Source organism: Parambassis ranga, chromosome 17, assembly GCF_900634625.1.
Source record: "Parambassis ranga chromosome 17, fParRan2.1, whole genome shotgun sequence".
Taxonomy (NCBI): domain Eukaryota; kingdom Metazoa; phylum Chordata; class Actinopteri; family Ambassidae; genus Parambassis; species Parambassis ranga.
Window position 1 is genome coordinate 2,228,437 of NC_041037.1, and position 14,201 is coordinate 2,242,637.

The 14,201-nt window shown below is 42.5% G+C and overlaps 1 protein-coding gene across 4 annotated transcripts in view; it reads right to left on the bottom strand.

Moving 5' to 3' along the window:
- The window catches only part of insra (insulin receptor a), a 42,305-nt gene that overhangs the window by 25,710 nt on the left and 2,394 nt on the right, over nt 1-14,201 (bottom strand). For all 4 annotated transcript variants that reach the window (XM_028426757.1, XM_028426760.1, XM_028426758.1 and 1 more), the window contains exon 2: nt 6,071-6,619. In XM_028426757.1, coding sequence (XP_028282558.1) covers nt 6,071-6,619 — 549 coding nt within the window. The remainder of the gene's footprint in view (nt 1-6,070; nt 6,620-14,201) is intronic.

Genomic DNA, 14,201 nt, shown 5'->3' on the forward strand with positions numbered 1-14,201 from the left:
TAAAACATCTGGATCAAAGTTGCATGTGACCTGTGAGAGTGCATAAAAAAAGAAGCAGTGGATTAAACTAGCTGTAAAACAGCGATTGAACAGCCACGGCGAGTGTAAGCGGTGAAGAAACGCCTGTCGGCCCAGCTTTAATGAATGCCTGAAATGTCTGGGATTCCATGGGAATGGCTCCAGTAGCTGAACGGCCAGGGTTCGCAGGGTGCAGCTCCACAAGACTGAGTGCCAGAGCGGTTAAGTCAGCTCAAAGAAAAAGGACTCATGGTGTGTGTGTGGATGGGGGGGGGATCTGAGGCTAGCTTTAGGCTGGTGGAAAGCCCTCTGCATAATGAACCACGAAGAGCGCAGCCTGAAGCATCTGACCAAAATGAAGAGAGCCCTATTCATGACCTGTTCACGTTAGTAGCATCTTGTCTGGCTTCTTTTTTTCCCCCTCTCTCTCTCTTTCGAGGTCCGACGAAGAGGCAAAGTTTTACGATGATCATTGGCTCCACCCGGCCAGAATTTAAAGAGAAAGTTCAACTAATCAGGTCATGAAGTCTTTAAACAGAAGATCAAGTGCTGACACTTCTTGTGACATGACTAGCTGGTACTTAACTGGTGTGTATTTCAAGCTTTGCTAATGCCATTTTAAATAAATCACCACTTAAAGGGACAGTTCACCTCAAAAACACTAAATACAACTGAAAAGCTCATGACCGGGTTACTCAAGAACATCAACAGACTTTGAGGTGAGCAAACCGTACCAACTCTTTTTTTAACCATGTAACACTGGGCAAACCATACCCATCCATGTGAAACCACAACTGGAGGTAAACACAAACGCAGACTCCTTCTATGCAGAGATATTGTTACCCAGCCTGATTCCTACTACAATATAATGGACTAATAGCACTGCAGGCCTTGAGTATGAGTATGTTTCATTTTTAGAATGCTTTTGCCTTACACTCATTACATCAGGACCATTTCATTGATAGCTTTTAGCACTGATTTGTTCTCAAATGTAATAAGGACGTACTTAATTTACTGTAAAAAAAAAAAAAGAGTGAACAGACCAAAGATGAAAAACAACCTGCTCAGCTGAATATTGATCCGAAGCAGAAACAAACAAATCAAAAGCTGAGAATCCAGACCTGCTGCTTCCGGACAGAAAATCTATAGCCAGTACCACGCAATAAACTTGACGGCCATATGTGCGCGTGCAGTAAATAATGTGTGTGGATGACATTCAGTCCAACGCTGGGTGACGTTACAGAGTTAAATCACAGCCATCTGCACTGAGAAGGCACGACAGCAAATACATTTTGCACCATGTGTTATGAAGGGAAACTACAGATTTAAGCTTCAGAGCTCAGAGAATGGACAGTTTTGTTTTTGGGTAATGAAACAGAGCCACGGGGCCGTTCAGGATATAGGGTTACTGCAACACCGATTACATTTTTCTCTCCGCCGGCAAACATTCAGTTCATTTTTGTGTATTTTCAGTGCAATAGTCTGTCAACAGACAACAGACAGAACAATTAAAGAATGAAAGTGTCCAGGATTTGGTATCAAACTGGAAAAAAAGCAGAACAGCTAAAAGATAAAAGGTCTATAGACTTAAAGTTCCTTACTGCTATTGCTGTAACTAATACACGGCTGAGTGTGGGTGGCTTTTATCACTCCTCACCTGGCCAAAACTATCAGAAATCCAGCCTGAAACTCTAGATGAAGCACCAAAACACCTTCAAGGTATGCCAACCAGTACAATTTCCTTTTGTTTGAACAGTCTGGGATAACAGTTAATAAAGTTAGCAATGCAATCTGTAAAATAATTGTGTCTGATGAAGGGTGTACCTCTTATCTACACACACAAGCACCAAAGGAATGACAGGCCCACGGTGGATGCTTAGCTGGAGAAGATACACAGATCTAACAGTTAATGAAGGTGATGAAGCTTCTTTAGGGTTTTGTCCTATCTAAGCTAGGCAACATTTTGCTCTTGTTTCCGCACAGACAGCTTTACTAGTTGCTATGTTTGTCCTCCTTCCTGCCTTGCTGACCTCTGTAGGTCACCCTTCAGTATTTTGCTGTCATAAAAGTGTCTGCTGTAACTGAGGCAGCAGTCCAGGCCTCTGTGTCCATTCATAACCTCAGAGAGGAAGTGGACCAACAAAGACAGGAAACAATTGGGAAGAACACTCCGTGAACTTCTACAACTGCAACCGTTTGCATTGGAAACGGATCGTGGCGCCAGCGATGGGCGTTGCGTGCGGGAGCCACAACAAGGACGAGCGGAGAGCAGAGCTAAAGTCGATGGTGAGGCGGGATCCGTCCCCTTACAGCCACAGTGACCGCTGACCTCGCTTTTCCTTCCGATACAGCCTGAGAGTGAATGACTGATGTGTTCATATCCACGATTACACCACAATGTTACTCTCCTGTTTCCTAGCAGCAAGACAAAACAATGGACATCCACTCAGTCTGCGCACACACACACACACGCAGAGGTTATGTCCCCGTGTGATTTATAGTGTATGTCTGTGCAACTGCTACGCCCACACACACAGACGCACACTGACCCTGACAAATCTCCAAGTCCATCTTGTGATTGGTGTGCAGATATGTATGCGACATGAGCCAAGTGTAAATTTGGACACTCCATATCAAGACAGCTCTGGCACGAGGTCCTCACCTACCTGGCACGCTCCGATTTATAGTGACTCCCCAATTGTGTGAGTGCGTATGAAACCAACAGCAGTGGCTCTGCAGTGTGTGGAAACCAGTCAGAGGTTGAGCTGTTCTCCACCTTATGGGGGTTTATAAAATATGTAACAGTTCTTGCAGACACTGGCTAAAAAAACTGCTGTGGTGGCTGAGGAGGAAGACATCAGCGGCCCTAACTTCAGGCAAGAGTAGATCATTAAGATTTTAATAATGTGTGTAAATTTAAACCCACCTGGGATATAATTCAATGACTGTGGGGTAACACTTTCTAAAGAAAACACAAAAATGCAACAAGCATTGAGTTCATATAGTCTGAAGGTGTTTTAAAAGCCCTCAGCCCTGTGAGGATATAACATGGCCCAGAACTATGAAGCTTTTTTTTTTTGTGCACTACTCCCATTAAAAACAAAGCAATAATTCCAAATAGTTTGGCATAATTAAACTGAAATGACAGGGCCCAGAAAAGAATCAGAACACAGATGGATTACCCACGAAAAAGTGATTAATTCATGGAAGTGTTAGCTATAATCAACATATTTTCATTATGAAAGGATAAGCTGCAGCTTGCTTTAGTGCATGTTCTGCAGGTCTTGTGGACAAACTCTCCCAGCAGCACACATAAGGATGTAAAAAACATTCAGTGACATAATAACACTTTGACAGGCCTTTATTTTTGTAAAAACTAACTTTAATGCTTTTTAAGATTAAGATACCCCATCCAGGAAACCTTCTGTAGGCCATAACAATTAAATATTACTTAAATGTTTAGAGTTTCTACCACAGGCATCACACCAAGTGCTGCTCGCCTCACTATAAAGTAGCAGTACTTAATGATCTGCAGTCTATGCAGCAGCTATGTCTGTGACAATGTACTGTATTTCCGGAAGCAGACAGCACCTTTCCAACACATGCCTGTTCCGAGAGGACAGACTGCAGGGAACAGAACCCCCTGACAACAAAGACCAGCAATCAAAGAAGAGAATATGAAGGAGATTCTGAAGTAGTAGTAGTAGGGAAAAATAAGATCCTATTGAGAAGTCACATTGAGTCAAAGCCAATATTTTCAGCTTCCAGACCCATTCAGGATGGAGGCTGTGAAACAATCTGTGCAACACAACAGGCATTACCAAAACATAATCAAGCACCCATTATCTTCAAATGAGTGCTGGCAAGTAATAGGACTGCATTACATTCAAAAACTGTCTAAAACTGTCATATCGCTCCTTCACGCCAGCTCACAATATCAACTCGATTTTCTAGGAGGAAATAAAGGCCTGCTTTGTTTTGCATCCATTTTAAACAGCCTGTTTGTGATGGACTAAAAGCTAAAACTGGCCACAGAATTAGGAGTTGCAAAACAACGGATTATTGCCAAGAGCGGTTCTAGGTATTTCTTTAGAGCAATATTAAAAGCCCCAAAATAATGTGCATCAGATCCTGTTTATATCACACTTGGTGTCTGTATAAGCAGATGAGACTGCACATGTGGAGCAGCTGCATGAAGTCTGGGTACAGATACAGAAATGACACTGTTGACTTTAATAAGAATGTATATCAAACAAAAAGTTGATGAAAATTTAGAAATGTCAGAGATAGATACAAATATGTGAATGAACCTTCTCAGAACGAGGTCTTGTTGACACGGCCTGAGTTTCTGTGTGGCTGCACCCAAATCTAATCAGCTTTGGTAATGAGCATCTCCTGCAACCTTGCTTTGCTACTTTGCTGAACAGAAGCTCACAATTTGGTGAAAAAATGGGAGGGGGGGGCTGCTCTCGGTGAAGCTCAAATTACCCCTGTTATAGAAGCAAGGAACGGAAATGGGTTGCGACTCCAAACATGGGACCTAAGCCAAGCCTCGTGGTTCGGCAGCTTTGTTTTCTGTTGAGAGTGCAGGCTACGGAAAAAAAGTATGTGTGACCCAGAGTCACCTCTGGCTTAACCGCTGCCTATTCTCCTCAAGAAATCACTTGATTTAGATTGAACAACAACCCAGTATTTGTGTGAATAATATTTAAAGGGTATGCACGGAAAAAAGTAATTTATCTTTCACATGCATGTAACTGTATTTTAAGCCCTACAGTAGGCCTATAAACAGCAGCGCACATCTGAGGAGGACACTGAACGTCTCGCTCTCTCTGTCCTGCGGTTCCAACTGGGCCTAACGGATCGCTAAAGCATTTTCATGCTTTAGTGAAAGTAGGCAAAAAGCCACAGGTCCCAGACCACAAGACCACAGGCCCAGCCTGTGCAATATGCAGGTCCATGACATGAAAATCAGCGCTTGCCACTCAGCATTTGGTTTGATCCATCATCGCAAAAAAATGGCAGAAATTAGGAAATCACTTCTGCTTTGTGACTTTTTATATAAACACTTCCGGAGTTACCACATCACTACGATATGCCAACAGGTTTTCAGGGCGTACTCTGCAAAATGTCTACAAAGATGATTTCTGATGACTATGAAAAAGTGGCCTCAAGTCATCAGCAGGGGAACATAAACTATAAAAACTCTCTTTAGAAACTCCACTGCTCATTAATAAGACTTGACATGCTGAGAAACTGGTTGTTAAACCAATGTACGCAGTGTTGTGTAATGGTGCAAGCCAAGGTGTTCAGACAGCACCTTTGTGCAAAATTCTTCTCCTCACTTGAACTGGAACATTTTTTCCAATGTGAAATGGGTGTGTTTGTCATTTTTGAGTTAATTGGAAACATGACTGTGTGCCATGATGTCCTCTACACAACAAAGGTGACGACAACACTGCAGTCCATTGAGAGTTCACAGACTAACTGGTGAGGTGTTGCATCACATTAAAGTACAGTTCAAGCTGCATTCACACACAGTTTGGCCTACTTAACTAACGGCAGCACATGACAGAGGTCTGACATCAAATTCGTTTCAAATCAATCTGTGTGCTATTTTACAGACTCCAACAGAGAAGTGTTTTCGTTTCATGCAGGGGCCCTCGCTGGCTTTTACTTCACCCAAACACAGTTTAGGCTAGGCTGGTTAAACCTGTGGCAAAAGTAAGAGCGGAATGGAAATAGTGGCGTGTTGATGGAAAGTAGCTGAGAGCAGCTTCACAAGGAGCTGCCAGTAATCACTGGGAAAATAGTGCAACAGTAGGTGATTTAAAAAACAAAATCTAATCTGTAACATCACATATAATTGACTTTTCAGAAACCAAACTGTGACAATTTTGATTACCTATTAATGTTATTAAGAGGTGCAGACATCTCTGCTCTTGTGCTGATGGAGTGAGGCATTTTAAGCCATGTCTGCTCAGTGATATCTCCAATGTGACTCCAAGTAGAGATTAAATATGCATGAATGAATATTAAAAAGTCTGCTTACTTCTTTGACAGTGATTCTGTGTCCAGCAGCGCTCGCTGAAGTGTCCGTTGATGGTGGTCGTCTGGCAGGTGGTCTTTCCGACAGCTGCCCCCGGGCACACGTCGCCGCACTCCCTGTCGTTCTTGTTGGCCACGATGTAGTTGTCCTCCACCGAGTCCAGGATCTTGGACCAGTCAAGAGTGGAGAGATAGCAGAGGTCTGGGTTCTTCTCAATCCTCACCGCTCCTCTGGTGATATTCATCAAGCTATGGAGGCCGATCTCTCGCAGCTGCAGCATCTCAAACATCACAAGAGCGTAGTTGAAGAACAGGTTGTTGCCTCTGATGACCGTCAAATTGGGGAAGAGATCGCTGAGGCTCTCCAGGCCGTACACCCTGAAGAGCAGCAGGTAGTCAGTGACCACCGTCAGCTTAGGGAAACTGAGGCCTCGGAAGTCCTCGGGCTTGGTCCTGAACATCAGTAAGATCTTTAGGTGGCCTTCGATCACGGTGCAATTCTCCAGCGTCTGCAGGTTGGTCACATTGTTCCGGATGTCCTTACTCGGACAAACTGAAAAGACAAGCAAAGAAAGAGCCTGAATACCTTTTTGCATGAATAGTTTGAAGTGAAACAGTTAACAAAACATTGTGCAGAAAGGTAGAGAACCTTGAACTGAAACATTTTGTATTTAGAAAAGTAAGTACTATGGCCCTTGGGTGTGAACATAAAAAAATCCACAAGATGATTTATGTCGAGCAGTTGTTCGCTGTTGAACATGACTAATGCATTTCACAAGACGTCTGCTCTGTAAACTGGAAAAACAAGGTTGAAGATGTCAGACATGGTCTTGAGAAAGGAAAAAAAAGATCTCTTGATAATTAAAGGGGGATATTTTCCTGAAAAAAATATGTGGTTATGTCTCTGCCTTTGATGGAGACCAGACCATCTTCACAGACATTTAGTTTAGCAACCCCTTATCTGGCTGTGAGCCACCGTCAAATATGGAGCGCTGTCATCGACGTGGGGCTGTGCTCATCCTTGGTTACACTGTGTTGATTTGTGGAGTTGCCTCTGTAACTCAAGACCATAAAAAACATTAGCTCATGCATTAAAAATATTTGTCTGTGAGGGGAACTGAAGCACTTAATGGTCATGTGTTGCACCAGTAGTAGATTTGTGGCTTTGTCAGTGCTCACCCAGACACATGATCCAGTTCAACGAGAAAATGCCTCAACTGTGCTGATGTGCAGACGGGTTACATTTTTTTCCTGTCTCGATCATTTCAAATTATACAGTATCACGATGATGCAATGCAGGACATGACTGCACGCCACTCTTATTAATCTGTCAATTATTGCTCCAACAGATCCATCATGTTTTCTAAGACAGAGGACAAAAGATGCTTTCAAAACTTGCTCAACCAGCAGTCCAAAACTTTAACCAAAGTTACGCTGATGTGAAACCGAGAACGGAAGAAAATCATTTTTATATTTATGAAGCTTGACGGAGCAAAAAACCCCATCATAGTCTACCTCACATACTACAAAACCCAGATTCACATTAGCCTAAGCATCAAATGTTAAAAGGCCTGCAGCTCAGCCAAATACACTCTTTGCCCTGCGACTACTGCGTCAATGATGGCTTCTTTGTAAAACAGTTTTGTTTTTACATGTGGAGTGACTTGGTATTAATACAATCGCCCAACTATATTCACTCACAATTAACACTTAAGGTAGGGTAGGAGATTTTGAAAACTCAGTGAGAGTCAGCCAGATTTTGAAAGTAAACACACGCCCCTTTCTCTCGGAGCTCACCCAGAAGCCACGCCTCCCAATCACATGGACGCGCATCACCTGAAGACGAGCTGCGGTCTGTGGCTTCGGCCATCATGCACGTACCTCTCTGGTGCACAGAGCAGGAAGAGAGTGACAACCAGCCAATACTCCTACAGGGTCCACCCAGTGGACCCTGCGTCCACTGTTTTATAGCTTCCACAGATGATTCATATTCTTCGCTTTAATGCGAAACTGCCGAACTAATTCGTTGCTATCAGATTGTAAAGAGAAGTTACACTAATTTAACAAAAAGTGCATCAGAATGAAATCTCCTACCTTTAAGTGTGATTTAAGGCTGACTGGAAAGTTAACAACCGGTTTCGAGTGGGTCGTTTGTTTCAGCTAAAGATGCAGTGATCGAAAAGTAATATCCGATATTGATCCTGATATTGACGAAATAACTAGATCAGATATCTGATCATTGAGCCGATCATGTCTGCAACATGCATCAGCAGCACATGCAGCATGTTGGTAGGCTGGACTCACAACAAACACACAAAGATCAGCTGTTTGGAAGCACTTCATGCCAACAAGTTTGATGGTTATTTAAAATATATTGGCAAAGCAAACATCAGATTATTGTTGGCCAAAGCTCAGGTTACTGATATCAGGAGGAAAACATGGATAAAGGCAATCTAAGGTTCAGATAAAGGTGGAACCAGCCTACCAACCTTCTGGAAATATCTATCACACTATCACACTCTGGGAGTTGTACATGAGGATTTCCCAGACTCTCTCTTCTGGAAATCAGCCAAACATGCTGTATATTCAGTGTACTGCCAGTAATGGGACAACATGGGACATTCCAGCCTCAACTTTACAGCTCACACAAGCCATGACCACAGCTGAAGGTGTGTCTGCATCTGACTGACCCCCCACTCAGCTGGGAGCATCTGATCACTGGTGGTCAGCCATGTGAAGAAGAAGGCGTGCACACCTTTATGGCTGTGGCTCCTTTTACACCTTCTGTTGCATAACAGTACAAGACAACCCGCACACACACACAATCACTTAGTGTCTAAACAACAAGCTTTTCACCGTGTGACCTTAAGCGGCTCATTCTGCAGCAATTATCTCATGTTCAGCCTACAACTCTGAGGTTTGTTTGAAACGCGGGGCTACATGTTCAAACATGAGTTTCAGCTGCAGCCTTTTAAAAGCAGGTTACCATGTTTTAAGGCATATTTCTTTTTTTAAACTACACACACACACACAACTCTCCTTGTGGTCTTAGAGCTGAGCTGTAAGCATGTATGGCGGGCTCCAGTCCTTTAATTTCAACACATCTTACTACAAATTAAACATGTCCTATAAAACTGACAAAGCCCAGACAAAATATATCAACAGCTACAAAGAGCGTCTCTCATAGGAGGCCTCACACACAGCACAACTGCACAATCTGTAAGAATAGTGGCCGTGGTTAAGTCAAACAGCAGGGAACCAAGTGACCCTGTGGACAGATCATCACAGGACTGTGAGTCCAGGCTCCTATCAGTGTACACTTTCAGCCAGGCCAGTATTTTTAGCACCACATTCCCAATTGAGAATCTAATACACTCCAGTCGTACCGATAGTGGCTCGCACTGGAAACTGGAACATAGCAGTCCTGGTGGTGTGTAAGTGAGGAATTTTAGAGTGGCAGCAGAGAAAGAACAGTTTGAGCCGTCTCCTCCACATGTGAACACTTCAGTTCAGAAACAAAGTTTGGCACACAACCCTTCATAAATCCATGACAACATGGCAGGATTACCACACAACCCCAGCAAAACAAACCAGGTGCATCCCTGAATTTAAATGCTCCACTGTATTGTTGAGCTCGCCGTACATCTCCTACCCAGAGCCAGACAGCGCCGCTGCTTCGAATCTGCACCTAGAGTCATTAGTGTTGTCCAATATCTCCTACTGCCTGCACACGTTTGAAACAGATGAACTTTAAAGGTTAATTAAAAATGAAGAGGAAGATGTTTTCCCATTTCAGTGGTTTTGTATGTTAGGTAAATTTGTTTAATCATCATTAAACTTTTAAGCCTTATTTACGCATCACTACAGTACACTGTGTATAGATAAGATTTGTGAATGAATAATAATTTGCAGATTTGAGTGATTATAAGTTTCTCGTTATATTTTCCTAACATGAAGAAACCCCACAACATCCAATTAGCAAAATTTATGTCACATTATGTTTGACTAATGGACCAAAAACCCAAAGCACCTGATTTAGAGTCATGTTAAGACAAAAAGAGAAGCTTGAATTGATGACAATTTAATTTAAGAGTGATTTACTCTGTATTTACTAATGGCCTACACTGCATTCAGATCTACAGTAATGGGTGACTGGTGGTCTGGAGCACGTTGCGATCAGACCACGTTCAGGCTTAAAGGAAATCCATAGAGCCTGATCACATTTGAGTAGAAAAAAAAAAAAAAAAGCCCACCCACAAGATCTGACAGCTGACTTCTGTGACCCCTGTTACGCAACTCCCATGTCACAAATCTGCACAATAATGCAGACACATTATGCAGCATATAAAACCGCATAATGAATAGTGAGTAAAAAGCTGTAGCCAGCTATGACATGGCCTTTTCCTCATAATGAATCGGAACGGATACCACTGTGATGGCTTGAGATCTTTCGGGTCACGAGGTGGGGCCTAAACTTAAATCAACATGTACTGACCTATAACTCGTTGAAGCGTTAATGCAGAACATGAATGCTGTACATATCTGAGTCTGTGACACACGCAGTCCTTTCACTGCAGCTACAAGCATCAACTGGCAGCGGAGGGGAGGAGGGGGGGGGGCAGCTACAGGTTGTGGTTAAGACTGATGGTGTGTATTATCACTGGGCCTTAGAAAGAACTAAGGCCTCGATAAACATGCAGCACACAAGCGCTCAGTGATTGCAACACTTCCCTTTTTAAGGTTCCGCTGTTCTGTTTTTGTGTTTGTTTTCTAGGGGTACTAGGGTTCAGGCATAAAATCATCACCATCCATCAGTATTAAAGTAATTCAATCGTTTCAGTTTAATTGATGGCTAAAAAAAGTTAAAAAAAAAAAAACTCACACCATTCTTAGGAAATCAGTGAAAAGTCACGGCCATCCTCGACCATATGGACTCGCCTATAAATGTCTTGTAAGCAAGACCCGTATCAAATGTGCCAGCTGTTTGGAGAGGTGACAATACAGTGCAGCAGGCCAGGGAATACGTTTAAACCAAAGTCTTTAAATAGAGTGAAACTGAGCAAAAGAGTGAGAGCCTGCAAAGACCACAAAGTTCCCTCTTGGGGCTGTGTGTGTGTGTGTGATGTGTGTGTGATGTGTGTGTGATGTGTGTATACTCTGGCTCTGGACCAAAGACCATTTGGTGATTGAGTTGCACACCAGCAGTACTCACATTACTCTCTCAGCTGGTTAGCAGGGAAAACAATACATTTAAGGAGAAAATAAAAGCGCACACACTGCTCCTTGTATTTTAAACTCAGGACAAAGGCTGAAGCAGCTAACGTCCTGTTTACTAATGGCCTTCATCATCGTAATGGCTTCCGTGTTAAGGGCAACGCTGTCATTGAGGTAATTATTACCTCTCAAGCTGGAGCATAATAACAAGCATATTTCTCTGTCACCTCGTCAGGTGCATGTGTAGACAAACTGAAGGAGCGCCTGTGAGCCAGATTACTCCATTTTCAAGCACTGCATAATTTTCAAACATAAACTTGTCAGCCAGGATTAGGCCGCCTTTGTTCACAGTGATGAGTAAAAAAAATCACTCCATTGTATACATGTCACACGCACTCATGACTTTGCTACTTGAGACCACAAGTTGTGTACAGTGAAGTGTAGCTGCAATGAGAGAGGGGAGAAAGGGGGGAGATTAGAGTTGCATCACTTTGCAATCACTCCCCCTTGTCAGGAGGCATAAATCAGGGGCATCAGGCTGCTGGATCCCTACCACTTGTTCTGACCAGAGTGGTGCTCAACAGCAGGGTGCCGGTGGCTTCACATGCCGGGCCCCATGCTGTTTGACACTCTTAAAGTGATGTATCATCGTGGCACAATAATAACACAAGCAGGGCAAGGTGAACCGAGCTGAAAGAAGCTCATGTGCCTCTTACATATCCTCATTACATTTCAAATACGCACCTTTATTTTCCAAAATAAAAGCTTCACAGGACGTAATTAGCAACCATTTTTGCACAATATATATAAAACTGCTGACATAAAATACAACTACTACTAAGAAAACAACTTCATAACACTTATCTTATGCAATACTCGGAACCATAAACTTCACCCACATAATGCACAGACCTGTCAGCCTGTCAATGTTCATTTTGATGCTGAGATTTCATTTTTAACCTGGACGTGCCAATATCATCGTGCAAGACAGTAAAAAAGTCAGTAAAAAAGTACCACAATTTGAGAGACGGATTACACAAAATAAGACTTTTTGACATAAGTATGAACAGTGCTAAACGATTTGATGCCTCCCCCCACACACACACACACACACAATCCTGGATATTTATATTCCAGAAAAAACTAATACTTGAGGCTGCAAGCAGGATCTAGTTTAGAGTATACAAATATGCAACACATAAGAAAAAGTGAGAAATGTGCAGCTACATAGACAAACTGCCGGCTGAAGCTCACTAAATTAAATCAATTCAGACTGCCACTAAATATAAGCTTCCATTATTAAGAGAAATTTTCCATCAAGCTGAGCTGGAGAGCACCCAACAAGCAGCTCAGAAGATTTTCTGACTTCAACACTGGTGAGTCCAGCTTATGAAATCGGCCAGTGTGAGGCCCAGGTTCCACTCTTCCCTTCTGCGGTTCACTCTGAGTCTGAGGGGGAGCAGGAAAGGGGGTGGAGGGGGGTGGTACGACGAGGCGGCGAAGCAATTACACAACATGCTTTTGATTTATTTCTTAAAATTCTCACTGAAACTGGTTTGATGACATCGCTCCTTTTGCCCCTTGAAAATCTGATGACAGGTGGAGGAGCCTGTGCTTTTCTTCTTTTTCAGAGAATTAGTTAGTGGCAGTTTCAGAAAAAAAAAAAAGCTGGCTGCAGACTGCATGCACACAAAGACTGCACACAGGAGAAGCTTCAGGTTGTCGGTCTTTGAAATTAAAAAGAGGGATGTGAAGGTTTTTATTTTAATACATAGGAAATAATCTAACAGTTAAAACCTATGTCACAATAATAAACAACCTGTTTCTGATCATTTTGAGTACATTTAAAGCATAATTTAATTTATCTACAACTTTTAGGAGAACCTAAAATTCTTATTCTCATAAGCATTTGGCTCGGTTTAATTTCTTAGAATGTATTTTAAATCCGTTCTTTGGGAGGATTAAATTCAATGTTTTTCCAACAAGTAATCCTGAGTGGATAATCAGGAAATAACACTAAGAACTGTTTACAGGCAAACGAGCTTTCTTCATCTCACCTACGATCACTGATAACATCCAATGATTCATCTACTTAGATTAAAAAAAAAAAACACATTTCCTGGTATATGGGGCAAAGAGTAATCTCTGAAGTGTCACATTTACTATGCTGCTGTTTGTTGTCCTCGTCTCTTGCTGTACAGACGCAGCCCTGCAGGTTCTCTACACATTTTCCCCCAATAACTAATATTTGCTTAATGATTCCAGGAGTGTTAAAAAAAGGGAAAAACTGTGACGTTGTGTGTGTGTGTGTGTGTGTGTGTTTAAAAAGTGTCTCCAGGAGATTGCAAACACATTCATTCATTCTTATCACCGGGCTGGTGGAAACACAGGGACTGTCAGGAGCTGTGAGAGAGGCTTATTGTCACATTCCTGCACTGACACACACAGACACAGCCTGGGTGCTTCATCTGCAATAACAGCCAATTAATTCCAGCAAAATCTCAGGACTACTTACTTAATTGGGACAAAACAGTTTGTGTTTACAGTTCCTGCAGACTCACACAGCCGATAAGTGTTAACCTTTGTCCCTTCAATGCAGTGACTGTCTACACCAGCACTGCTGCTGCTGCTGCTGCCTTTATCACTCACCATCACTAACAAAACAGAAAAATCCATGTGCCAATATTGCAGCAGGCATGTGCACTAATCAGCAGTATTTCTTATCATGTCTCATTTAACCCTTTAACACCACCCTCAATAGTTGATGAAACGCCTGTCAAAGGCATACCCAAATTAAACTACAAGCTGTTTGTGACCCCTTAGGAGTATGTGCAAAAGCTTGGTCTCATTGTGAAGGTAACACTCTGAAATTTTTATTTTAGCTGTGTGATTTACTGCAATTGCAAATGGTTAACAGTGAG